At 43.8% G+C, this 26,163-nt stretch overlaps 1 protein-coding gene across 1 annotated transcript in view; it reads right to left on the reverse strand.

The window, feature by feature from the left end:
- Positions 1-26,163, reverse strand: part of DGKI (diacylglycerol kinase iota) — a 259,847-nt gene that overhangs the window by 32,756 nt on the left and 200,928 nt on the right. Inside the window, exon 28 of the mRNA XM_084811723.1 lies at positions 22,797-22,822. Coding sequence (XP_084667849.1) covers positions 22,797-22,822 — 26 coding nt within the window. The remainder of the gene's footprint in view (positions 1-22,796; positions 22,823-26,163) is intronic.

Here is a 26,163-nt window from a genome sequence, read left to right on the forward strand (position 1 = left end):
CTCTGGAGACATGGAGGGGATCACACCTGCCAAGTTTCAGACAGTTTGGCCCAGTATTTTTTGTGCTAGGTGCAGCTGAAATTTGATTTTTTTCCCCCCACACACAAACTCGCAGAGCAAAGAGCTATACCTCCCCACCCTGCACTGCCTCCTCTTCCTGCCTCCTCAGCTGTCAAGGACTGCTAGCCATCTCCTGCTCACAAGGAGGAGACAGCCAGCAAGCAGCAGGGGTGTCCGCTGCACCTCCTCCTCCTCCTCCTGCCTGGGCGATTCACAGTGCTTTTTGCGTATAAGTCTATGTGCACACCGACTTCCGATCACCGTGTTTTTTTAAAAAAACATGGCAATCATGGTGGAGGTGGAGGGGCTAGTGAGCAGACCAGGGGCTGGGGGGTGCATCCAGAGAACCTGGACAAGGGTGGGTTCTCACATCACTAAGTAACACCACCAGAATGATCTCTGTCTCTGAAATGCAGCTGTTTTTCTCCAATTATTCATTCTTCCCCCCTCCTCCACCACTGTCACTGATTGGAAATTGCCTGGTTACATTCAGCCCCGATTTGGCAACTAGATTTTCTGTTTGCCAAAGCTCCTTCCCTCCTCCTCCTCCTCCTCCTCCTCCTCCCTTCCCCCCTCCCTCCTCCTCAACCCCTTGCTGAACTTTCTCAAGTTGATGCTTTTGACATCAGGCTGTCTGGGTTGCTGAGAGCCAGCCAACCAATCGCCAAGTCAAATGAGGCACTTTGTATACAAGCCACTTCGCTTTGGGGTGCCTTGTTGCTATTCTGCTCCACCTTGTATCACGTGGAGGCACCTCTGAAGCAGTCTGCTTTGACTCATTATTTGGGGTTCGGACCAAAGCGGTGCACAGCTCTACTGTCTTATATATGTCCATATGCACTTCCATCCAAATCCACAGAGCTTGAAGAAGCAGAAAATCATTGAATTATAAAAGCTTTGTATTCCTCCCCTGCAACCCCCATCACCTGTCTCCATTGGCTTTGGACTGCATGAGAATCTATGAAAAGATTGCTAGGAGATGTCCAAACGGTGCTTTCCAACAACCTGCTTCCTAACACAGAAGTACAGAAGCGGACAATATTGGTAAAACTGACTTTGCCTTTTAAGCCTTGTTTCCTGCTGTTTCAGTGTATGCAATTTTGAAGAAGGGACGGAGTTCTCGATAAGGAATTTAAAAACCCAAATGAAAACTTGGCAGAGCATGGATGGGTGGTGGTGGTAACATAAGGAGACAGAGCCATCCACCAATTAAAAGTATTCGGGAAGTGCTCTGCTGGCCATGAACAATACTGCTTGTATCTATAGAAGATTCTGCTTCTCTTCTTCAACATTACGAGGCAAACTTGACAATATGGTGGCAGACCACCCCATGTGGTAGAGTGCAAGCCAACTCCTCTAAAAGAAGGTGGGAGCAACTTAAAATGCAGCATGGGCAGCAGGGCTGACCCTATCATTAGGCAAAGTGAGGCAGTCACCTCAAGCAGCAGCTGCTAGGAAATGGAGAGATTCAACTGTCAGTCTGGTAGGCTTATGTATGTGGAAAAGGGTGGGACCTCAAATGGGGGGGCACTTCAATGATGTCCTTTGCCTTGGACAACATGTCCTGGCCCAGCTCTGATGGGCAGGTGGGAAAGGGATGCTTTCCCACCCAAGTAGTTTTTCTCCTGGCAGGGTTTACTTCTGGTCTTGGAACCCATAGGGGGAAAACAGCTGGAATGGTTCAGACTCAAAAGCCCAGCTGGAGGAAGGGTTCAGCATCCTCTCCCACCCATACATACTCCCCTTGATATTGCCTCACCATCCGCAACTCAATTCTAACATCTGGGTCTTCACCTGCCACCATGCCTAGTTTGACCCTAAAATGATGCTGATAACAAAATCCAAACTATATGTGATGTGTTCACAACGAGCATTGGATGTTACTGAAAATAGAAGGCACTTTTTAAAACTCACAAAAGCGAGGGAAGCCATTTCAGCTTGGCTCTGCTTTAATGGGGGGGGGGACCTGGCTGGCGCTTTCAATGTGCAATTATGGGTGAAAGAAGCCTTTTAAAAATGTATTTATTCAGAGGATGACAAGTGTCACTGCTGCACAATACAGGACATGAATTATGCGCACATTTTATCATGCCATAAAATATCTTCAGGCCTTGAAGACGTCGCAAAGCATTATTCCATTCAACAAACTCTGAAACCAAGTCAATGTGTTCTCAGCTTTTCCTAAGATGAGCATTCACAGCAAGAAACAGAAATGCTTTATTGCTCTGTGATTGGTTAAGTGGATTTGTTTTTGAGGGGGGTGGGGGGAACACACAACCCTGCAAGACTGACAGAAATGCAGACCCGCATCTTCTACCCATATAACTAACTAGAAAAATACCCAGCTGGCAACACGATGCATTTTCCTGGGCTGGCTGGAACATCAATAGACCTCCATTCTCCTGTTTGGTTCATGACAGAGGATGAAAGAGGTAACTTGCTTTCTATGCATCTTTAAACCTTTGTGCTCTTTGCTGAAGTTGCCAGCAAAAAACTGTCAATTAGGTAAACCTTGCACAATCGGCACTGTTAAGAAACAGACTCTCTCTTTCATAAATGTTGGGACACTGGCAACAGATGTTGGACAGAAATAATAAGTTCTGTTCACCATGGATTACAACAAGCCAATGTCCTAGAGGTGTGTTGTTGTGTGTCTGTGTGTGTTTAAAAAGCCATGCGTTACATAGCTCTGAAGAACTGCTTTCACAATTACTTATTTGCTGAATAGAAGACTGGTAGCTCCATCATAGCTTTCCCTGCTCATTTCTCACCTTGTTATCTGTTTGCTCTGTAAAAACCACCAATAACTTCAAGTAATTTTGATCCTTGCTGTAATGTGGAAAAGACTTTCTTAGTAAGGGGAAAAAACCCCTTTGTAATACTTTAAAACCCACTGCAAAAGCATTCATGGTCACAAACCATGAATAGATCCTATAAATATTTTAACTAGGGATGGAGGAGAAATTTGTTTGGTTCATATTTTAATGTGACCCTAATTCACATTTTCCAGACTAATGCACAAACTCAAATGCAGAAGTCCTTTGGTATGCTCACTTCTCTAAATGCTGCAATGCAATTTTCCAATGCTTTTTTAGAGAATAAAGTGTATACTATTCAAAAATGCATATTAGGGGAAATTGCTTGCAAAACTTGAATGTTTGGCAAAATTGTGGGCAAAAATGTGTGCATAGGAGCCATGCAGATGAAAATGTTTACAGATTTTCATTCAGACTTTCTTTTACAAAAATGCAAACTGATGCGGAAATGGAACGAAATGAACCTAAGAAATTGACAGAAACCAAAACTGACAGATTTGTCCATGCCTAATTTTAACTTCACATATGAGCACACACTAAATAGCTGCACACACCCCTTTGTCATGTCCTGATAGCAAGGATGTTGGAGAAATCTGCAAAGAATTCAGATGAATTCAGACTGGTTTTCTACTTTTAGGGAGGATTTGCACAATGTTGCACTTGCATCTTGTGCATTAGCATTAATGTGCACATGCAGGAGTGTGCACTTGCACTAATGTGTACTTGTGAAAGTGCAATGGATCTCAATCGGAACAAGCTTCTAGATGAAATTTGGAGAACTTCGGCAAGTTCAAGCTTTGCTAATTCGCACATTCCTAGGCAGTATAGTTAAGAGTGGCTACTTCTAGGCCAAGTAGAAATATTTTTCCTATAGACCTGAGTGGCCAAGGGAAGCAGGTTTTTCCACCTAAGCTATACCTAGGCTGACCATATTTCCTTGAGACAAAAACGGGATATTGGGATGACAAAAATGGGATGGGGTTATGTAATATTCCGTATTCAAGAAGAAGTAAGACGATAACAAATGTTTTATTAGAGAAAGAATCTCTATGGGCAGAATGATGGTAGAAATAACAGTAAGACTCACCCTCCTGGCTCCCACATGCTGAATGGGGCTTAGCGACCGACTCTTGAATTCCCCGCCACTGCAGACAAGCAAGGGGGCGGCGTCTGACTGTCGCTAGCTCAAGAAGCCTGGCCCTGACTGGATAAAGTAAATGGAACTTCCTCTTTTGTCACACTAGTAGTTTTACTGCACGCATTGATTTGCATAGAGCCTTATGATAAACGTGTTCAGTTTTTTACAAATAATTAAAAATGGGACAAAATTGACATTTATATTAAAATGATGAGATGGTTGGGAAATATGAAAAAAATGGTACTGTCCTGTTTAAAACAGCACGTATGGTCAGCCTAGCCATGCCACACCTGGGAAAAATGAGAAAATAGGAAGGGGTGGTGTCACAGAGTTAAATAGGTTGGTTACAATGTGGGGCAGGGCAGGGGATTAGTAAGAGATCGCTGTGGATATTCCTGAAGCATCTTTAAGGGATTATCTTGTCCTGTGCCTTCAGCAGTTTGAAACCTACTGGGTGGGGGGAAAGCCCCCTTTGAGGCTTGCCTAGAGCACACACCCACAGTTAAGGGGCTTGGAGGTGAGTGATTCAGGAGGGCCTCCATCAACAGATGTTGTGGCCTGCTGGGCTGTACACAGGTTCCACTTTGGGGCAGGCTCACCCTGTAACTAAGTATATGAGGAAGAGGTCGGAAGTTGCCTCCTGCCTCAGCCAGTTCTCATGTAAGTAGAGTTCCATTGCAGATCACATTTGTATTAAATGCAATAAAATGGTGGCCTGATAACTTTGCCTCACCTCTTTCTCCTGGGTGTGGGTGCAATGCTAAAGTTAAAGAGTAAATTAACCAATTATCATTGTCCGATTATATTGGCATGGTCCGTAGATCCGTGGCAGAGCTTTGCATGCAGAAACTGCCAGGATTAAATCATGGCATCTCCAGCTAGGACTGGGAAAGATTTCTGCCTGAAACCCCAGAGAGCCTTTAGCAGTCAATGCAGAGTCGAACATTCTGAGCTAGATGCACTAATGTTCTGACATCTTTTCCACATGCAGAAGACATGCATATTCACATTGCATCTGCACATAGGCACAGGGGGCAGTGCATAGGCTAATAAAAGCTAGTGCTACATCTTTGCTGGCATGAGATGGGCAAACCAGGGATGCTTGAGCTTGCCAGAATTCATAGAAACATCGAATCATAGAATTGTAGGGTTGGAAGGGGCCTATAAGACCATCAAGTCCAACTCCCTGCTCAATGCAGGAATCCAACTCAGAGCATCCCTGACAGATGGCTGTCCAGCCTTGTCTTGAAGGCCTGCAGTGTGGGAGAGCCCACCACCTCCCTAGGTCATTGGTTCCATTGTTGTATTGCTCTAACAGTCAGGAAGTTTTTCCTGATGTTCAGCCAGAATCTGGCTTCCTGTAACTTGAGCCCATTCTTCCGTGTCCTGCACTCTGGGATGATCGAAAAGACATCCTGACTTTCCTCTCTGTGACAACTTTTCAAGTACTTGAAGAGCGCTATCATATCTCCCCTCAGTCTTCTCTTCTCAAGGCTAAACAGGCCCAGTTCATTCAGTCTCTCTTCATAGGGCTTTGTTTCCAGTCCCCTGATTATCTTTGTTGCCCTCCTCTGAACCCTCTCCAGTTTGTCTGTATCCTTCTTAAAATGTGGTGCCCAGAACTGGACACAGTACTCTAGATGAGACCTAACCAGTGCTGAGTAGAGGAGAACTAGTACTTCCCAGGATTTGGAAGCTATGTTTCTATTAATGCAGCCCAAAAGAGCATTTGCCTTTTTTGCAGCCACATCACATTGTTGGCTCATATTCAGCTTGTGATCGACAACAATTCCAAGATCCTTCTCGCTTGTAGTGTTGTTGAGCCACGTATCCCCCATCTTATAACTGTGCATTTGGTTTCTTTTTCCTCGGTGCAGAACTTTGCATTTATCCTTATTAAATTTCATTCTGTTGTTTTCTGCCCAGCACTCCAGTCCATCAAGATCACTTTGAATTTTGTTTCTGTCTTTCAAAGTATTAGCTATCCCACCCAATTTGGTGTCATCTGCAAATTTGATCAGCATTTCCTGCACCACTTCCTCCAAGTCAGTAATAAAAATGTTGAAGAGCACTGGGCCCAGGACTGAGCCTCCCCCCACTTTGAGAAGGTCCCATTGATAAGCACTCTTTGAGTCCAATTCTGTAGCCAACTGTGGATCCACTGGATCGTTGTTTCATCTAGCCCACTTTGAGCTAGTTTGCTCATCAGGATATCATGGGGCACTTTGTCAAAAGCTTTGCTGAGGTATATGATCTCTACAGCATTCCCACAGTCCACAAGGGAGGTTACTTGATCAAAAAATGAGGTCAGATTCATCTGGCAGGATTTGTTCTTGACAAATCCATGTTGGCTTCGAGCAATCACTGCATTGTTTTAAAGGTGCTTACAGATGGATTGCTTTATCATGTGCTCCAGAATTTTCCCAGGGATTGATGTCAGACTGATTGGTCTGTAGTTCCCAGATTCCTCCTTTTTTACCCTTTTTGTAGATAGGGACAACATTAGCCCTCCTCCAGTCATCTGGCACTTCCCCTGTCCTCCATGATTTCTCAAAGAGAATAGACAGCGGTTCTGGGAGTTCTTCTGCCAGTTCCTTTATTACTCTAGGGTGCAGCTCATCTGGCCCTGGAGATTTGAACTCATTCCAAGTAATTAGGTGTTCCTTGACCATATGCCTATCGATCTCAAGCTGCAATCCTGCCCCTTCAGCCTGTACTTCGCCTTTGCCAGGGGGGTCATAGACCCTCTTTTGGGAGAAGACTGAGCCAAAGTAGGAATTGAGCACTTCTGCCTTTTCCTTATCATCTGTTATCATTTTGCCATTCCTATTTAATAGCTTATTTAATAGAAATTCCCTGAACTTCATTTCAGAGCTTGGGTTGGCTCACTCCTATTCTCATTTTTGACCTCCCCCCCTCCCAATTCATTCAAATGGGTAAAGTACACATTTCAAAAGGAAAAGTGTGAATTTTTCAGAAGTGTGCACTATTATTCTATTGACTAAAACATGAAAATGCAAAAGTGATTTTAAAATGTGCACTTTTAAAAATGTACCCTTCAAAGCATGCATTTTTAAAGTGCATTTTAAAGTATGTGTTTTCAAAAGTCTACATTTCTTTTAGTGTATATTTTTCAAACGCAAACACGAGTTCAGGAATTTGCAAACATTTTGGGAGAATATGTGATCCCGTTTGTGTTCATGTTCAGGGTTGTGAATCGAGCATTTTCGGGAGATTTGCCAACTAAAACAAAATTCTCATACACCCCTAAATATGTTATCTTCTTCCAAGAAGAAAGGGGCAATGTCCGCAACATTTGATTCTTTATAGACGAATCAAAAATTTTGGCACAGCACTATGCAATACCATCTTCCTGCTGATGTTCCCAAGAAACTGGTATCCTATGGAAGCAACTGTGTGCATTAACATACCACACATTTTTTTAAAAAAAAATCTACAGTCCAAGGTCCTGTTAGTTTGTATGTTAGTGCCCATCATCATTGGCATTGTTCTCCACTGATTTAAAGGCACTGAGGTTTTTTTAAAGAAAAAAGGTATATGCACAAATCCTTTCTTCTATTTTTAAAAAAATGGCTTTTCCAAAAACAGGAAGAAGAGGTGTGCCATTTTCTATACAGTGTCACTTTGAAAGACCACCTCCATCAATAACTAAAAATCACTGGCTTGGTTTGTTACTCCCCTTTTGAGAATGGAAGAGAGTTCCCATTCACAGAATCCTTTGGGAAGAATCTTTTCCTCTGAAGTCCCCTGTGTGGCCTGAAACTATGCTCCTGGAGGAACTGCGGGACCTTGGGAATAGTGTTGTTGTTGTTCAGTCGTTCAGTCGTGTCCGACTCTTCGTGACCCCATGGACCATAGCACGCCAGACCTTCCTGTCCTGCGCTCTCTCCCAGAGTGTGCTCAAGTTCATATTCATTGCATTGGTGATGCTATCTAACCATCTCATCCTCTGCCGTCCCCTTCTCCTTTTGCCTTCAATCTTTCCCAGCATCAGGGTCTTTTCCAGGGAGTTTTCTCTTCGCATTAGGTGGCCAAAATATTTAAGCTTCAGCTTCAGTATCTGCCCTTCCAATGAGCACTCAGGGTTGATTTCTTTTAGGATTTACTGATTTGACCTCCTTGCAGCCCAGGGGACTCGTAAGAGTCTTCTCCAGCACCACAGTTCGAACGCATCGATTCTTCAGCGCTCAGCCTTCCTTATAGTCCAGCTCTCACAGCCATCCATTACTACTGGGAAAACCATAGCTTTGATTATACGAACCTTTGTCGGCAAAGTGATGTCTCTGCTTCTTACTATACTGTCTAGGTTTGCCATAGCTTTCCTCCCAAGGAGGAAACGTCTTTTAATTTCATGGCTACTGTCACCATCTGCGGTGATCTTGGAGCCCAAGAAAATACAATCTGTCACTGCTTCCATTTCTTCCCCTTCTATATGCCAGGAAGTGATGGGGCCAGATGCCATGATCTTCGTTTTTTTAATGTTGAGTTTCAAACCAGCTTTTGCACTCTCCACTTTCACCCTCAACAAGAGGCTCTTTAGATCCTCTTCGCTTTCTGCCATTAGAGTGGTATCGTCTGCATATCTGAGGTTGTTGATAATTCTCCCGGCAATCTTAATTCCGACCTGTGATTCATCCAACCCGGTGTTTCTCATGATGTACTTTGCATATAAATTAAATAAGCAGGGCGACAATATATAGCCTTGTCGTACTCCTTTCCTAATTTTGAACCAATCGATTGTTCCATCCGGTTCTTTCTGTTGCTTCTTGACCCTTGTACAGCTTTCTCAGGAGACAGGCGAAGTGGTCTGGTACTCACATCTCTTTAAGAATTTGCCACAGTTTGTTGTGATCCACACAATCAAAGGCTTTAGCGTAGTCAATGAAGCAGAAATAGACGTTTTTCTGGAATTCTCTTGCTTTCTCCATGATCCAGCGAATGTTGGCGATTCGATCTCTAGTTCCTCTGCCTTTGTGCTATTTGCGTTGCCCTTATTTTCACAGTAGTCTGCGTAAAGATTTACGTAGACTACAGCGACCAAATAAGGAACGCGAATGGCGGCTCTATGGGGGCCGCGATTTGTGTACGCGCTTTTTTTTTTTATAAAGTCACCTGTGATAGGCTACGTGACGATTTACGTAGCCTATCACGGCTGACTTTGCAGATCTAGCCGTGATAGGCTACGTTAATCATCACGTAGCCTATCACAGGGGCGTTTGTTTTTGTTTTTTTAACTTTTTAGTTCGCGGCCGGGCGAGGCGAGGCGCCTCCTCCCCGGCCTGAATTTCGGCCGGGCGAGGCGGGAAGCCTCCCCCCCGGCCTGAATTTCGGCCGGGCGAGGCGGGAAGCCTCCCCCCCAGCCTGAACTTCGCGGGGGGAGCAGCGAAGCGCCTCCCCCCCACCACAAAATGCTTCGAGGACAGGTAAGTGACTTTCGTGCACCCCAACTGCAAAGTACATAATGAATCTGATTTCGATATTGACCATCTGGTGATGTCCATGTGTAGAGTTGCCTCTTGTGCTGTTGGAAAAGAGTGTTTGCTATGATCAGCGTGTTCTCTTGGCAAAACTCTATTAGCCTTTGTCCTGCTTCATTTTGTACACCAAGGCCATGCTTGCTTGTTATCCCGGTGATTTCTTGACTTCCTACTTTAGCATTCCAATCCCCTATGATGAAAAGGACATCTTTTTTTGGTGTGAGTTCTAGAAGGTGTTGTAGGTCTTCATAGAACCGATCAACCTCAGCTTCTTTGGCCTCAGTGGTTGCACCATAGACTTGAATTACTGTGATGTTGAATGGTTTGCCTTGGATTTGTACTGAGATCATTCTATCGTTTTTGAGATTGTACCCCAGTACTGCTTTTCCCACCCTTTTGTTGACTATGAGTGCTACTCCATTTCTTCTAAGGGATTCTTGCCCACAGAAGTAGATATAATGTTCACCTGAATTAAATTCGCCCATGTTTGTCCATTTTAGTTCACTGATTCCCAAGATGTCGATGTTCAATCTTGCCATCTCATGTTTGACCACCTCCAGCTTACCTTGATTCATTGATCTTACATTCCAGGTTCCTAAACCATATTGTTCTTTACAGCATTGGACTTTCTTTTCACCACCAGACACATCCACAGCTGAGTAGCCTTTCGGCTTTGGCCCAGCCGCTTCACTCTTTCTGGCGCTACTTGGAAATTCCCTCTGCTCTTCCCCAGTAGTATATTGGACACCTTCTGACCTGAGGGGCTCATCTTCTGGCATCATATCTTTTAGCCTTGTGATACGTTCCATGTGGTTTTCTTGGCAAGAATACTGGAGTGGGTTGCCGTTTCCTTCCTCAGTGGACCACATTTTGTCAGAACTCTCCGCCATGACCTGTCCATCTTGGGTGGCCCTGCACGACATAGCTTATGACTCCACTGAGTTATGCAAGCCCCTTTGCCACAACAAGGCAGTGATCCATGAAGTGGGAGGGTACTTCACTACTGTACCCATAACATCTATAAACTCCCAGGGCCCTACTTTACCCTTTGGGTGTAGTGGGCCTGATCTGTATTGGTTAAAAAGAATTCAGCTTTCAAAGAGTTCTCACTTGTATTGAAGGATATGGTACTCTAGGATATGAGAGAGCTTGATGAAACATTCCATAAGAACATAAGAAGAGCCATGCTGGATCAGACCAAGGGCCCATCTAGTCCAGCATTCATTACACACTGTGGCCAACCAGCTGTTGACTGGGAACCCAGAAGCAGGACATGAGCACAACAGCACCCTCCCTCCCATGTTCCCCAGTAACTGGTTACATAGGCAGACTTGAATTAGCATGTAGTCATCAGGATTAGTAGCCACTGATAGCCTTCTCCAGGTATTTATCTAACCCCCTTTTACAGCCACCCAAATTGGTGGCCATCACTACATCCTGTGGTAGCAAATTCCATAGTTTAACTATGTGCTGTATGAAGAAGTATTTCCTTTAATCTGTCCTGAATCGCTCACCAATCAGCTTCATGGGATGACCCCGGGTTCTAGTATTTTGAGAGAGGGAGAAAAATGTCTCCCTATCCACATTCTCCACACCATGCATAATTTTGTAGACCTCTATCATGGCTTCCCTTGCCCTCCTTCTTTTCCAAGCTAAACAATCCCAGCTGTCCTAACCTTCCCTCATAGGGGAGATGCTCCAGCCCCTTCATCATTTTAGTTGCCCTTTTCTGTACTTTTTCCACTTCCTTTGATCTTGGCCTACAAAAAGGGTCTTTTCCAGAGAGTTTTCTCATCGCATTAGGTGGCCAAAATATTTGTGCTTCAGCTTCAGTATCTGCATTGTTCATTTAAGAAGGCCTTCTTGTCTCTCCTTGCTATTCTCTGGAACTCTGCATTCAGTTGGATATATCTTCCCCTTTCTCCCTTGCTTTTCGCTTCCCTTCTTTCCTCAGGGCTTGCTTAACTCAGTGAAGCCATAAGCTATGCCGTGCAGGGCCACGGAAGATGGACAGGTCATGGCAGAGAGTTCTGACAAAATGGGAATAGTGTAGGGGACTGCAAATGGAGGGGGAATTGGCAGAAATGCCCCCCGCTTGTATGAATAGAGAGCAACACTACATCCAGGCCACAATCAATCAGTTTTGCAGCTGCAGTAGAATAGTAATCCCACAACACCAGGAGAGCCATAGATTCCTCCTGGTGTTGTTTAAGACACTATCATTTAAATCTGAGGCCAAAAGTTCTTATTTCTGTGTGTGTCACATTCCAAAAGTTAACACTCTTCATGTGTTTTAAACTTACTTTACCAAAAAATATATATATTTTAATGGAAATGTTTGCAATTTTGAAGATAGGAGGACTAGAAATGAGAGCAAATGCAAAATCATATTAAGAATTAAAAATGTTAACAATTGTCCTTAATGTAACTCGTAACATTCTTAATAATAATTGGACTGATAAAAGAAACTGACAGTTTGTGGGACTACGATTTATAACCTCTGGATATAAAACACTGTTTTAAGACAATGCCTCAAATAACATTTCTATTCTTAGAAATAGCAGTGTCTTAAACCATCAACACTGCAGTTCCAGACCTGATAAATGGAGCATTTCCTTTATTCTTATAGACTTTCTTCAGTGACAACAGATGAAAGAAAGGAGAGAGAGAGAGAAACGTGGCTACCTCCTCTATTAGATGAACAGCAGCAAGCCAGAGAGTGTTCAAAATGGGGAACTAGATGAAAACTCAGGAGCAGTCCAGGTTTTAACAGTGCAATCCTATACATATCTACTTAGAAGTAAGTCCCACTGAGTTAAATGGGACTGACTCCCATTTAAGTGAATAATGTTCACAGCCTACATGGAGCATCACACCCTGCATGGTAATGCCACTTCTTGCCATATAGAATATCCATTAGTTTTGTTCATTTCTACCCTGCTTTTTTCATGAATTATGGAAGGAGGCTTACGTACAACCAGTATAAAACAAAACAAGGTGAAATTAGTCTTTTATGTTTATTTTTAATAAAGCAAGGAGAGCTTTGCACAAATGCCTATTTAAAAAAAAAAACCACCACCACCAAGAAAACCCACCTGTCTCTGTGCCTTTAAATGAATAGGCAATGATATGCACCAAGTTCCACACTAACATGTAAACTAGGTCTGTTCCCCAGTTTGCCAAAACATGTTGTTTTGGCTGGATTTGGGGAGGAGAGGGTGGTGGATCTAGGCCTCTAAAATGGGGAACGTGATGGGCAAGATGCCCTCCCTTGGTGAGTCTATCTCCTCACCACCATTGCCACCAGCTGCTCTTTCTCGTCATCACCATCTTTCTCAGTATTGCTGCCACTTGCTTGCTTGACAGACAGTGAGCAAGTTGGTCGTGGCATCTACAGCTCCTTCTCACCACCACCATTGCCTGGGCCAGTGTGACAGCCAGGGGAACAAGCAGGTTGCAATGGTGAAGAGGAGGAGCCAGTTGAGGGGGCTCTTGTCACTGGCCTCCTGCTGGGGTGTGGCCCCTTGGCAGGTGTCCGACTATGTTCTACCCTTGATGTCAGCCCTAGGAGGATGGGGGTCAGTTTCACTGTCTAAGAAAACAGCCAAAATGTTTGCCTGCTGGCTTCTCCAAAAGCTGCAAAAACAGCAATTAAAAAAGAAAGAATATAAGAACATAAGAACATAAGAAAAGCCCTGCTGGATCAGCCCAGAGGTCCATCTAGTCCAGCATTCTGTTCACACAGTGGCCAACCAGTTGTCGACCAGGAACCCACAAGCAGGGCATGGGCACAACAGTACCCTCCCATCCATGTTCCCCAGCAACTGGTGTACAAAGGCTCACTGCCTCTGGTTCTGGAGGTAGCGCATAGCCATCAAGACGAGTAGCCATAGATAGCCTTTTCCTCCAGGAATGTGCCCAACCCCCTCTTAAAGCCATCCAAATTGGTGGCCATCACAATGTCCTGTGGTAGCTAATTCCATAGTTTTAAGTATGTGCTATGTGAAGAAGGACTTCCTTTTATCTGTCCTGACTCTCCCACCAACCTTCCAAATAAACCAAGAACAAATGTATGCCACTTTTGGAAGAAGGTGGTGGGAGGAGGAGGATGTGTGAGTAGAGAGTGTGATTTTGACTGGCTATTCCATGCACTTCATTGAAATAGTATATTGGCAATTGGCAAGGGGAGAAGAGTAATTGGGAAATGGCACTTTTAAAAGCAAATGCAGAAAGAAAAGTAAATCAGGCTCTGTGTGCAAATGCCTTTGCTCCTAATTGCATGAGCTCTTGGCTACTCAGAATGCATCCAAGTAGATCCTGAGGTTCCTCACTTCTCATTTATTTGAAGGACTGCTTGCCCTCCTTGGTTTCACATGTGCACATTCAGTAAGACTGCCTTTAAAAAGGGATGCTCACTGTTGCAGCTACATGCAAGAGATAGGGATGGATGGATCAGTCTATTTCTGGTCCATGTCAGTTTCTCATTGTGCTGGTTCATAAGCCTGTCCCATCCTGTTTCTGCATTAATTTTGTTAACCTGCATGAACATTCCTATTTAAACAGCATTGCTGAATGTACATACCATGTACTTCTAACCATATTTTATCCTAAAACGAGCACTTAGATACATTTGTTGAGCTGAGAATTGCACCACAAAATTCAGGAAAGTGCATAATCTAAAGGATAAGTGCATTCTCATCACACACATTAGTCCAGGAGGCTCAGTTAACTTCAAAATGAGGATGAAAATCCTCAAGCAGCCCTAGCAAGAGACTTCCTGAATGACTTTAAAAACCTAGAAGTCTAGTTGATTCTTCTACTAGCTGACAAGGCAGGCAACTTTCAGATAACTTTATATGGAGATACTTTGCAGTTATCCAGTCTGACAACATCGTTCACTGCCAAAGAGTGACAACTCAATTCAAACTGAGGTGATAAGGCTGTGTATATCCTGCTAGGTTTTTTTTTCTCATTTACTCTGCAGATGTGGTGTTCATTTCATCTCTAATACTAATATGAATGCCTCAACAGTCTGTAATGGACACATACACTCCTACTGAAGCTCAGATGTGCTGTTATATTCATTTAAGAAAGAGGATTCGTGTACACTGGGGTTGATCCCTGAGAGTGTATGTGGTTAAGCACAGAACAGAACCAAAGTCCAAGGCTAGCAGCAAAGCACCTTGGAGGTGACTCTCCACTTAGGTAGAATCTGACATACACCTGAGGTGGAATATGGACCAGGCAATGAAGCTACATGTGGACAATAGCCAAAAGAAGATAAGCTGGGAGGATGTCCCCCCAGCCCCAAAAATGTTCAAGCTGGATGTTCTCTCAGAAGAACTCAGTGATCAGATTCAGACTGTACCTTACACCAGACCCAAAAGTATCTTGCAATGGCACTATTGAATATTGGCAATGACAGACAAGCCATCTTTCAAATGGCTCAAGAACATAGGAAGAGCCATGCTGGATCAGAACAAGGGTCCATCTAGTCCAGCATTCTTTTCACACAGTGGCCAACCAGCTGGCCACAAGCAGGACATGAGTGCAACAGCACCTTCCCACTACATAGCCATTAGGACTAATAGCCATTGATAGCCTTCTCTTCCAGGAATTTGTCCAACCCCCTTTTAAAGCCATCCAAATTGGTGGCCATCACTGCATCTTGTGGTAGCAAATTCCATAGTTTAACTCTGCACTGTGTGAAGAAATACTTCTTTTTATCTGTCCTGAATCTCCCACCAATCAGCTGTATGGGATGACCCCGGGTTCTAGTATTATGAGAGAAGGAGAAAAATGTCCCCCTATCCATTTTCTCCACACTACACATAATTTTGTACATCTCTATCATATCTCCACTTACTCACCTTTTCTTCAAGCTAAACAATCCCAGCTATTGTAACCTTCCCTCATAGAGGACTTGCTCCAGCCCCTTGATCATTTTACTTGCCCTTTTCTGCTTGCCCACCATAACCTTCATAGTAGCTCTCTTGATGCAGACTTTGCCCCTTTCACTCCCAATCTCTCCATCTGCAAAGAGTGCAAAGGATTACAGAGCCCGATGGGACTGGAAACCCTGATAAGCCAGAGCTGTGTAGGCATATTCCCAGGTCATCCCCATCAACATGGGCTATTCCCATCAAACACAGGTCTTCCCCATCAACATGGGGTAGTCAGGAATGGAGGGAGTGGGGGCAGAGTGCACAGGAAAGCTTACAGGAAAGCCCTCTTTGACCAAGTTTGTGAAGGCTCTAAGCGTCTGGCCATCCCTGCCCCCATCACAATTTCTTTATTTTGACTTTTTTTTTTCACTTACTCTTTGTAAAAAGAGAAAGAGGAAAGGGAGAGGAGAGGAGAGGAGAGGAGAGGAGAGGAGAGGAGAGGAGAGGAGAGGAGAGGGAGGGAGATAAGGAGAGAAAGACAAGAGGATACACACACGGAAACTAGGAACAGGGTCTCTCATAGAACAGGTTGGCTCCAGAAAAGACAGAGGTTGAAGAGCACTGCCCTAAGTAACTATGTGGTTTGTTTGTTTTAAAAGAATGAGCTCATGGTGGCTGTGTCACCTCTGTCAGGAGCTCAGGAGTTCAGCCACCCATGTCTGTCCTGATCGTGGCTCGCAGTTTGTGGCATGTGATACTCCCAGGGAAGCATCTAATCTGGATCTAAAAGCAAATAGTCAGAGACGGATGTCATTATGTCCTGCTCCAAGCAAAATATCCTCGGAGCCATTCTAACCCTCCACTGGGCTGAAGAAGTAAAACACAAGATGAAAGATCAAGCTTTCTCACCCCTAAGGAGAATGGTCCTGAATGTTCTTTCCGAAGAGAATATATGAGCTGTTTCTTCCCTGAGTGGTTAATTAATCAAAGCAAAGACCTGCAGTCAGACGCTTCCCCTGCTGTGCTCTCAGCTTCCTTCAGAGAACACATTCAGAGACATATTAATTTGTTGCTATCTGAATGGATTCCATATCATCACCCTGAAGCCTACAGGCTTTGTTTGGAGGTGCATGAAACCACCCATTCCTCTCTGAAGCAATGGGTTTTACAAGAAAGGTGCAGAGATAGCAAGGAATGAACTGAGCTGGTCTTATTGCTGTGAAAAGGCACCCATTCAGCATGGATCAAGCCAAATTCTTCAACATATGAACCTGCCTTGTGCTGACCCAGACTGCTAGTCCATCTAGCCCACTATTGCCTGTTCTGAGTGGCAGTAGCTCTCCAGAATCGCAGGAAAAAGAAGCCTTTCCCCACTTTGCTATTTAACATCCTGTTCTTGAAAAAGTATTTATTAATGTTGCCACCATTGTTCCAATGAGTGCAAGGCACTGAATATGGAGTCTCCCCCCCCCCCCCACACACACACACACACACACCAGTTTATCCTCAGAACAGCCCTGTGAAGTAGGCTAGCCTGGGAGAGTGTGGCTGGTTCAGGGTCATACAGGATGCTTCATGGATGAATTGTGATTGAAAGCTTAGCCCGATCTCTACACCAGAAGCCTTATTCAGATGTTCAGGCTAGTGTGTGTGGGCTTGAAGCAGGGAGGGAAAGGGGGTGCTGCAAGCTCTGCCCCCAATGTCTCTGCCCATGCTGGCCCCACTTCTGACCTTTCTGCATCCAGTGAAGGGGGTGTTCTAAGCACATTCAGCGGACTCCCCATGATTGCAGTCCCAGGGGTCCCAGTTGTGGGAAGGCATCTACGCTCATTCAGCTGAACACATTAACGGTGGAAGTGGGGTCACCACACACGGAGTAAGTCCACACAGTGCCCCCTCCCCACTTCAGGCCCACATCCATTTGCCCAGAGAGGACTAGACTGGCTCCCATTTGTGTCCTATGTGAACACAGTATCAAAAGTAGAGCCCAAGTCGTGGGATCACGGAACAGGAAGAAAACCAGGAATCTATCAACTTCGAGCAGGAATGGTTAACAGATTGTCATTCAGCACTTGTAGCGATGCTTCTGACATTGATTTGTTCCTCCTCAAATTACAGATTTCTCTATGAAGGAGGCTCAGACAATAAGCCAGAACCGATTGCCTTCCTTGTTCAACTTCTCTCCCTGGCTCCCTCGGGTTGTGTGACACTTCAGTCACCTGCTCAGAGTACCACACATCCCACAGGGTAGCCCCTGCTTAAATAGAGAGTTTGACACTTGTTTCTTTGTCAGCAAAGACCCAGTGGGAATTGCAGTCTAGGCAATAGGTTTATCTCCCATCTTTTCATCAGTGGCTCTGACAAGAGAAAGCTGAATCCTGAATGCCAGTCAGCTATCATTTGTGACTGCAGAAGTAAGTCCTAGTCAGGTCTGCATGTGTGACTCATACAAATTGCAGGAAGAAAGACTTGCAATGTAGCATACTATGCTGCAGTTTGATGATGTGAAAAGGCAATTTCCACCATCCACGAGGCACACCACAAGGAAAGGCAGGGGCTATTGATAGAAGATATGGAGTAGTATCCAATAGGGGCTGTGCATGCACAGCCAGCCCCACTAGACCTCGGTCCGCACATGCCCAGCTACTGACCATGTGGAAGAGCCAAGCAGGCTCTTCCACAGGGTCAGTACCTCAGTACCAGCTCTCACCTACTGGGTAGTTCATTCACAAAAACATAAATGATGTAAAATGTTGAGGTCCACTAACTTGGAGACTAGCTTTTTATCCACAGCAGCACAATCCTATCTACTTATCACATATATACTTATCAGAAGGAAATCCAAATGATTTCAATAGGGCATACTCTCAAGTAAACGGACATAGGATTGTGGCTTCAATCTTGCTTTTGGATGTTGGGATTTTCAAGGTATTTGTTTCCATAGAGAAACAAAACTCTTTGAATAGTTCCCAGATCATGATTTGTTGATCTGTGCACTGTGGGTTAAGCAGTTGGTTTGGTTTGGTTTGGTTTGGTTTGGTTTGGCTTGGCTTGGCTTGGCTTGGCTTGACAACAGTAGCATTTTCACCACAGCCAGTCTGATATCTAAGAAGGTAAAACTGCAATCCAGTTAAAACAAAAAGTTAATTAGGTCTGCCCTCCTCAACACACTAGTGGGAGTAGGTCGTATTGGGAGTCAATCTATTGTGCGACCATACTTAGAATACTGTGTACAGTTCTGTTCACTGCATCTCAAAAAGGGTATTGTAGAGCTGGAAAAGATGCAGAAAAGGGCAACTAACATGATAAAAGAGGCTGGAGCAGCTCTCCTGTGAGGACAGATTACAACATCTTGGACTGTTTAGCTTAGAGAAAAGGTGAATAAGGGGAGACACGATAGAGAGGTACAAAATTATGTATGGTGTGGAGGAAGTGGACAAAGAAACATTTTTCTCTCTTTCTCATAATACTAGAACCTGGGGGTCAACCCATGAAGCTGATTAGTGGGTAGATTCAGGACAGACAAAAGAAACTACTTTTTCACACAGTGCATAGTTAAACTATGGAATTCACTACCATAGATGTAGTGATGGCCACCAATATGATAGCTTTACAAGTGAATTAGACAAATTCATGGAAGATAAAGCTATCATGGGTCCTAATTATGATGGTTATATATTACTTCCAGTATCAGAGGCAGTATGCCTATGTACACTAGTTGCTGGAGAAGACAAGTGGGAGGATGTTTTTGCACTCAAGTCCTCTTCCTGGGTTCCCACAGGCAACTGGTTGGCCCCTGAGTGTACCGAACGCTGGAGTTGATAGGCTTTGGGCTAATCCAGCAGAGCTGTTCTTATGTCCTTAAGTCCCACTGAACACAATAAGATTTTCCTTCAAATAAACATATAGGATTCTGCCTTTTCACTGCTTAATTACATACATTTACATATTTTCCAAAACCTCAGTATAGGTGTCTGTATAAGATACTGAAGGAATGGCAGGATGCATTTCAGTGGCACAAATGGAAGCTAATATTCACTAACAGAAGGAAAGGTCATATTTAATGTTTTATTATCTGTTTTCTATTTGAAATAAAAAGGGCAGGGGAACATCCCCGCCCCACCCCCACTCAAGAAAAGGAGAAAGAGAAGGAAGAAAAGGCAAGCCTCACAGTCTGGATGTTTCTGAGAGGGATGATCACAGCAAAGCTCTCTTTCTTGCCTGGCCTCTGAAGAGCATTTTAAAATTGAACCACACTCTGGTTCCTATGATTTTCATTCTCTCAGAACAAGCTTTCTTTCTCACCACCTGCTTGAGAGTATCCCTCTGTTTTGTTTTTCTTAATTCCCTATAACAGTAATATGCCTGTACTGAAGCAGCTTCCAAAACAAGACAAAAAGAGTACCTTGAAGTTTCAGCCCCACTGATTAAAATATCAAGTTTGTTGTTAAACTACCTTGCACCACATGTCTTACAAATACGGAGGTAAAATAATTGTGTTGGGTTCATCCATTTCTATAAGATTACCCAATTTGCACCTCTCAGAATCGACCACAGACCCAAACACAGTTTGTGGTCAGAGACCTGCACATGTAGGAGCTGGCGATCCAATTCATGCACCCCCCAAAATGCATTCAAAAGACATGTAGGTTTGAAAAAGGTGCATGGAAAAATGTGTACATTTGAAAAATCCAGAGAAACACACTTCAGTCTATCAGAGAAAAATGCACACTTTTCACAAATAGTGCACCAAAAATGCCTACATCTAGAAAAATCTGTACAGATTCCTGTGCAAGGAGGAAAAAAAAAAGCTTGCAATCTGATATGTACTCAAATAAGCAGGGGTGCATTTCAGGGAGACTCTTCTTCTGATGGCAGATCACAGTTCTTAAGGCATCAGTACTAAACATTCTGATCCTACTGCTTCATAAAAAGGCACTAGGAAAGAGAAATCCCAGTTCTTGCTCTAGCCTATAGGCACATTTATATGTAGTAATACATTTTCTCAATCAGCTATTTCACTGTCATTAAACAGAAGCTTTCAATGTCCTTGGTATGATAGGTGAAGAGTGCTTGCGGCTTTGATTCTCCATTTCAAAGTAAGCTCATAAATGCTTTTATAGTTCTGGAGTGGTTAGGGATATTGATCAAATCGTAGAGCTGGTCCCCCGTCACAGAGGCACAGGTGGTAAATGGAACATGAGAGAAATGTGTGCAAAGCAGGAAAACAGCGCAAGCAGAAAGGAAAGGCAGATAGAAGGGGTAGATACTGGAGATTCAAATCAAGATCCATCAGGAAGTACTTCATATGCTGCCTGACACTCAATTAATAGATAAAATGACAGAGTAATAAGATAATGTAAGGAAAACCTATAACCCTGGCCAATAAATCACTGCCCATTGACAAGTAGCTTGATACTGGTACTCAGGACAGCCTATTAAAATGTAATGTTTCCTCTGACGCATGGGAATAAGAGGCGACAGAGTCAAGTTTTGGCAAGGATCAATTGAAATAAGCATATCGCTCAGCTGTGGTAAAACAGGAGAGAACAGCATGTGCTCTCTTGACATTGTGAAATGGCATCTCAAACTCTTAAAGGAGACAGATGTTTGCTTAATAATTGGGGCACAGCCCACCCAGTGCTTCTCCTATGCAACAACCATCAAACTGAGTGCATTGTTATCCATGTGGTACCACTTTGCATTTGCTGTCTCAGCTTCAGTCATGCAACAAGAAAAGAGGTGCCATAGCTAAGGGGCTTGCATGTATACAGTCCCAGGTTCAATTCCAGGCATCTCTATTAAAACATCCAAGGTAGCAGGACTAAGACTGCAGTCCTATTCCACTTTGCCAGGAGTAAGCCCCATTCAACTCAATAGGACTTACTTTTGAGTAGACATGAATAGGCTTGCTCAGCAAGGAAATTTCCGATGGAGCTCTTGGACAGCTGCTGCTAGTTGGAGTAAAACAGTCTTCTCCAACCTGGGTGTTGGACTACAAGTCCCATCATACCCAGCAAGAACAGAGTAGACAACTGTGGGCTTCACAAACCTATTGTTCTATTCCTGAGACCCAAACAACTGGCTTTATTTTCCCCGTATTCCACACATGGGAGATGATTTGGCACTCATTTTATATTGATACATACACTTCTTAAACAAATGTCTTTTCTTTTCTTTTCTTTTCTTTTCTTTTCTTGTATTATATTATATTATAGCCTTCCCCAACATGGTGCCCCCCAGATGATTGAGACTACAACTCCCATAAGCCCCAGTCAATCCTGGTCGATTTTCGAGGATGATGGGAGTTGCAGTCCAAAACATCTGGAGGGTGCCAGTTTGAGAAAGGCTGCTTGACTAATGACTGTAGAGACCCAACTTCATCTTTTTCCAGGTAGGATTGCTCTAACCCTAACTCTGAAGCCCTTAGATGGGGCACATGATAAATATAAATACATATGAAGTCCTCCATCCCTATTCACATACCTAAATCTTCTAACTCTGCAAACCACTGTGCATAGGGAGCTTCTTCCACTGCTTGCCATGCTTCATAACTAAAGGTAAACACAATGCTCAGCCTTCCCTTCCACCCCCAGCCAAGCTAATTCAACTAATCTTGATCCCCATTCAATGGATATCACTCCCCTTTTCAGGGACAGCATATTTGCTACTGCCCTAATTTGCTGAAACAACCCAATTTGGCGACCCAAGTAACAGCCCAAATTTATTTATACATGCACATGTTAATGGAAACAATTAAAATTACAGCACAACAGTTGTTTATTATTTGATGATGATGCAATAGCCATTTTTAGGTGTATTATGAATAGCATGTGAAAAATTGAGGCGTTGCAAATGGTTGATTATCAATCTTGTGTGCAAATAATCATTGATTTGAATCTTGCCTTGGCCATAAACACATAAGTCTGTTTTCTTAGCCTCTGACAACCTTCCGTATCAGGTAACGTGCAATCTGGGGATAATAATACTGTCCTACCTGTTCTAAAAGTTAGTGAGAAGGACTTTGAACATTCTAAAAAGACATATACTTGCTTGCTTAATATTACTATCAACGCATTTTTTTCTCTCATAGACCAACAGCTAGCGGTGATGAAGAACACAGATCATATCTCATCCAATTTACCTGAGCAAGATTCATGTTTACTAAAATGAGTTTAGAATAGGACTGAAGCATACCTATGGCTTTTGAACAACCAAACCAAACAATTACACACTTGAATGAAATCACAGAATAAATATACATACTGCATCAGAAGGTATTTCTCCTCTCATACACGCACCAAAAGTTTTCTTCAAATGTAGCTTTCTGGCTGTCCCTTCCCCCTGATTCAATTTTCAATCCACCATTTAACACCCCCCAATAAAAATGGATTCTTACCTTGATCTTCTGAAGAAACTGGAGACCTGGAAGTAAACAACAAAGACGAATCAGTCTTTTTTTGTATGATGAAAAAGCAACAAATGGGGTTCAATGCACTCATTGGAATTTCTGCAGGAGCATTTAGTAAAGGAGAGTCCAAATGATGTGAAACACTTCTACAGATTGTTATGATGAGCTGTAACAGTTGGCTAACCTCCACCCCAACTTCATTATCACCTCTTAGCTCTTCCATCAGAATGAGCTTTGTGAAACAAGGTGTAGGCTGCTGTAGTTTTGGAGAAGGGAGAACTTAATATCCCTATTCATGAGCCATGAAGTTCATAAGCTAGCCTTGTACAAAGTACTATCTATCAGACTAGCCTATGTGCCAAGGGTTGTTGTAGAGTAGATGAAATAAGAACTGCACACTGAAAAAAAGGGTATCTGAAGGATCTGATGGGGGGATTTCTTCAGGTTCCCCCATCATCCAAAGTATGGCAGATGGCTACCTGCTCAGGGCCTGCTCAGTAGTGGCACCCTAATTGTGGAATTCTCTCTCCAGAGATGCTTGCCTAGTGCCCACTCTGATGTCATTTTGGCACAAAGCAAAGAGACTTAGAAAAAAAATCTCAGGCTTTTTAATTCAGTTTTATCTTGTCGGAGTTTGTGTTCATGCTGCTGTTGTGATTTACTCTCTCTGTGTCTGTGTGTGTGTCTGTGTACACATACTTCTTAATTTTAATTTTAAGTTTGTATGTTTTATATTTGTTTTACTCTGCTTGGCATTTCGTGGGGCTGGGCAAAAGTGCCCCTCCCAAGTTTTTTGTGATCTTCTGGGGTTGGAGGAAATTCTCTTATTTTTCTGAGGTGGTAGTGGTGGATGGATTACCAAGATAAATATGAAGCAGCAGAAAGTTGCAGTCTTTCTTTTACTGGAAAAAAAGGGCTTTGCTGTTGCTTCAAGCAGCAGTGGGGCTCATTCAGAATGGCCCAATGGGAACAACACTACATCATGACTGCAATCCTCTGTTGCCTCAAATCCAGAGACCAGTAGTATTTCTGACCAGGCAGGGCACTGAACACCCAACTGTGGCTGAGTTCCTCCTCTCCTCTGCTTCGAACTCCTGCTCTAGATGGTTCTCCCTACTGCAACTCCTTGGCTCCACCTACATTTAGGTGCCCTGCCCCACCAGTCCCAATGGGCACCAGGCCAGCCACTACTGCTCATATTTTTTATGGTAAGCACCCCCTTAAAAATATGGGAATTTCTCCCAAACCCTCTAAAGTCTCAGAAAATGTCCCCTCCTTGCAGGCCTCACAAAATTGGGGGCCAGTTCTAAAAAATAAATGAGATAAACCTTAATATGGGTTTAGCTGTCAGAGCTAGGACGTGCAAATCACCAACATTCAAGGTGATCAAGACTCTCCAAATTCCAACTCAAAGCTCATTCTGTGTCCGTATCAGATTGTGAGTGTTATTCTTTTCTTTTTGCATGATAATTCATGTGGGTTTTCATGTGCATTTCCCTAAATGTATGTATCAACTGTGTGCATTTTTGAGATGTGCAAATTTCCTCCCATTGATTAAAGCTAATTTGTGCGCATCTTTCAACAGTACGCATTTTTCATGTGCATTTTCCAAATGTATGCACTTTGTAAACTTTTGTTCTGTAAATCATGTTGCAAGCTCAGAAAAGTACAGTCTTTGACTGAAGATTGCGTTCAGGTCTACATTTCATTCCCAACGGTGTATACTGGGTAAATTCTGGTCAAAAACAAACTGAAATGAATTTCTCACACATCCTTGGTCAAAGCAGATGTTGAAATAGTAGTACTCTTACAAAACTGATAATTCCTCAACACACTCCAACAGGGCCAGCCCTCCCATGAAGCAGCATGAGGCACCTGCATCAGGTGACAGAGTGGGAGGAGTGGCAAATTGTGCTGCTTCTCCCCTGCCCCCAACAGGAGGGCCCATCGCTCATTCCCCGCCGCTTCCAGTGGGTGCTGTGGAGAGCCCCGACAGCCACTCTCCCACTGTAGCATTTGCCACAATGAAAGAGTGGCCAATGGGGCTCTCTGGAACAACCGACCATGCTCTGTTTCCCCTGTTGTGCCCCCTAACTTTTGCTGCTGCCGAATTGCCACTATTGAGAGCCATGTGGCCAAAAGAAGCTGCCATGGGGCTCTCACAACCATAGATGAGCTCTCGCGAGAGCCCCACAACCACTTCTTCCAGCCATTCATCTCTCCATGGAACCACCACAACAGTGGCAAAAGTCAGGGAAACAGGGGTGACGGTGGAAGGGGGTGTGATGCAGCAACAGTGGGGTGGAAGGGGTGCATTCTGGCAGCAGGAGAAGGAGATGTGATGTGGTCCTGCATGTTCTCTCCTGCCTCACGCAGCAAGAGAGCTTGCACCGGAGCTGCATGCCAAGCCTAAAGCCAGCCCTGTTGCCAAAGTGCAAGCTGTACTCAAGAATAGGGCTGGGCAGACTTCAGGTTCGTGGGATCCAGTGGAGCCTGGTGGCTCCAATTTCAGTGGGGCTGTGAATCCGTTCTGGGTTTTAGTCAGAACCAGACAGAACTCTAAAGGAGCTATCCAAAGTGCTGAGGCCTATCCTCCAACTAGGTTCAGCACCTTGGATAGGTCCTTTAGAGTTATGGCAGGTTCAGACTAAAACACAGAACAGATTCACAGCCCCACCAGAGTCGGAGCCATCAGCTCCCACTGGTGGGATCTACCTTGTTTTCCACTAGAACTGCCAGATCCACCAACCGGAGCCAGGTGAAAATAGTGGCTCAGGAAGGCAGACATAGAACTGAGGAATAAGGTGCCTCTGAGTCCAGGAATTTCTTCTCAGTACTGGAGTTCACACACAGATCCTTTTACAAATCTACTCTCGTTTCTTCCCAGGCTTTCTCTATTTCAGCAGCCTAATTTAGGAGAGAAGCAAGGCTTTTTGTTCTCACTATTGTTAAACCATTGGAAGCCAGAAACCCTTGCTGATCTACCAAGGGTGATTTGCAACCCTTTACTGATTGCAAATCACACGGAGATCTACCAGCAGATCCCAATCTACCTTCTGTCCACCCCTGCTCAAGTGTATTGCCTAATACACTTTTTAAATGAAACCAGACATGTTTGCATTTTGTATTTCCTGGCTTGGAAATATGAATAGGAACAGATTGCAATGCTCGCCTTAAATGGGGGTGAGCATCACAGTCTCAGGAGTTCTTTTCCATCTGGGAATACAAAACTTGCTTCTGCACATGTGCAGAGAGTTTTCTAAAAACAAAAACAAAAAACTCATTATGGGTGACCCACTTCTGAAGTGAGCTGCAGGAAGTTGCCCATCACTAAATTAAATGTATTTGAATTATA

Source organism: Heloderma suspectum, chromosome 7 (assembly GCF_057233095.1).
Source record: "Heloderma suspectum isolate Gila_16-S chromosome 7, 16-S_ref, whole genome shotgun sequence".
In the NCBI taxonomy this organism is placed as follows: domain Eukaryota; kingdom Metazoa; phylum Chordata; class Lepidosauria; order Squamata; family Helodermatidae; genus Heloderma; species Heloderma suspectum.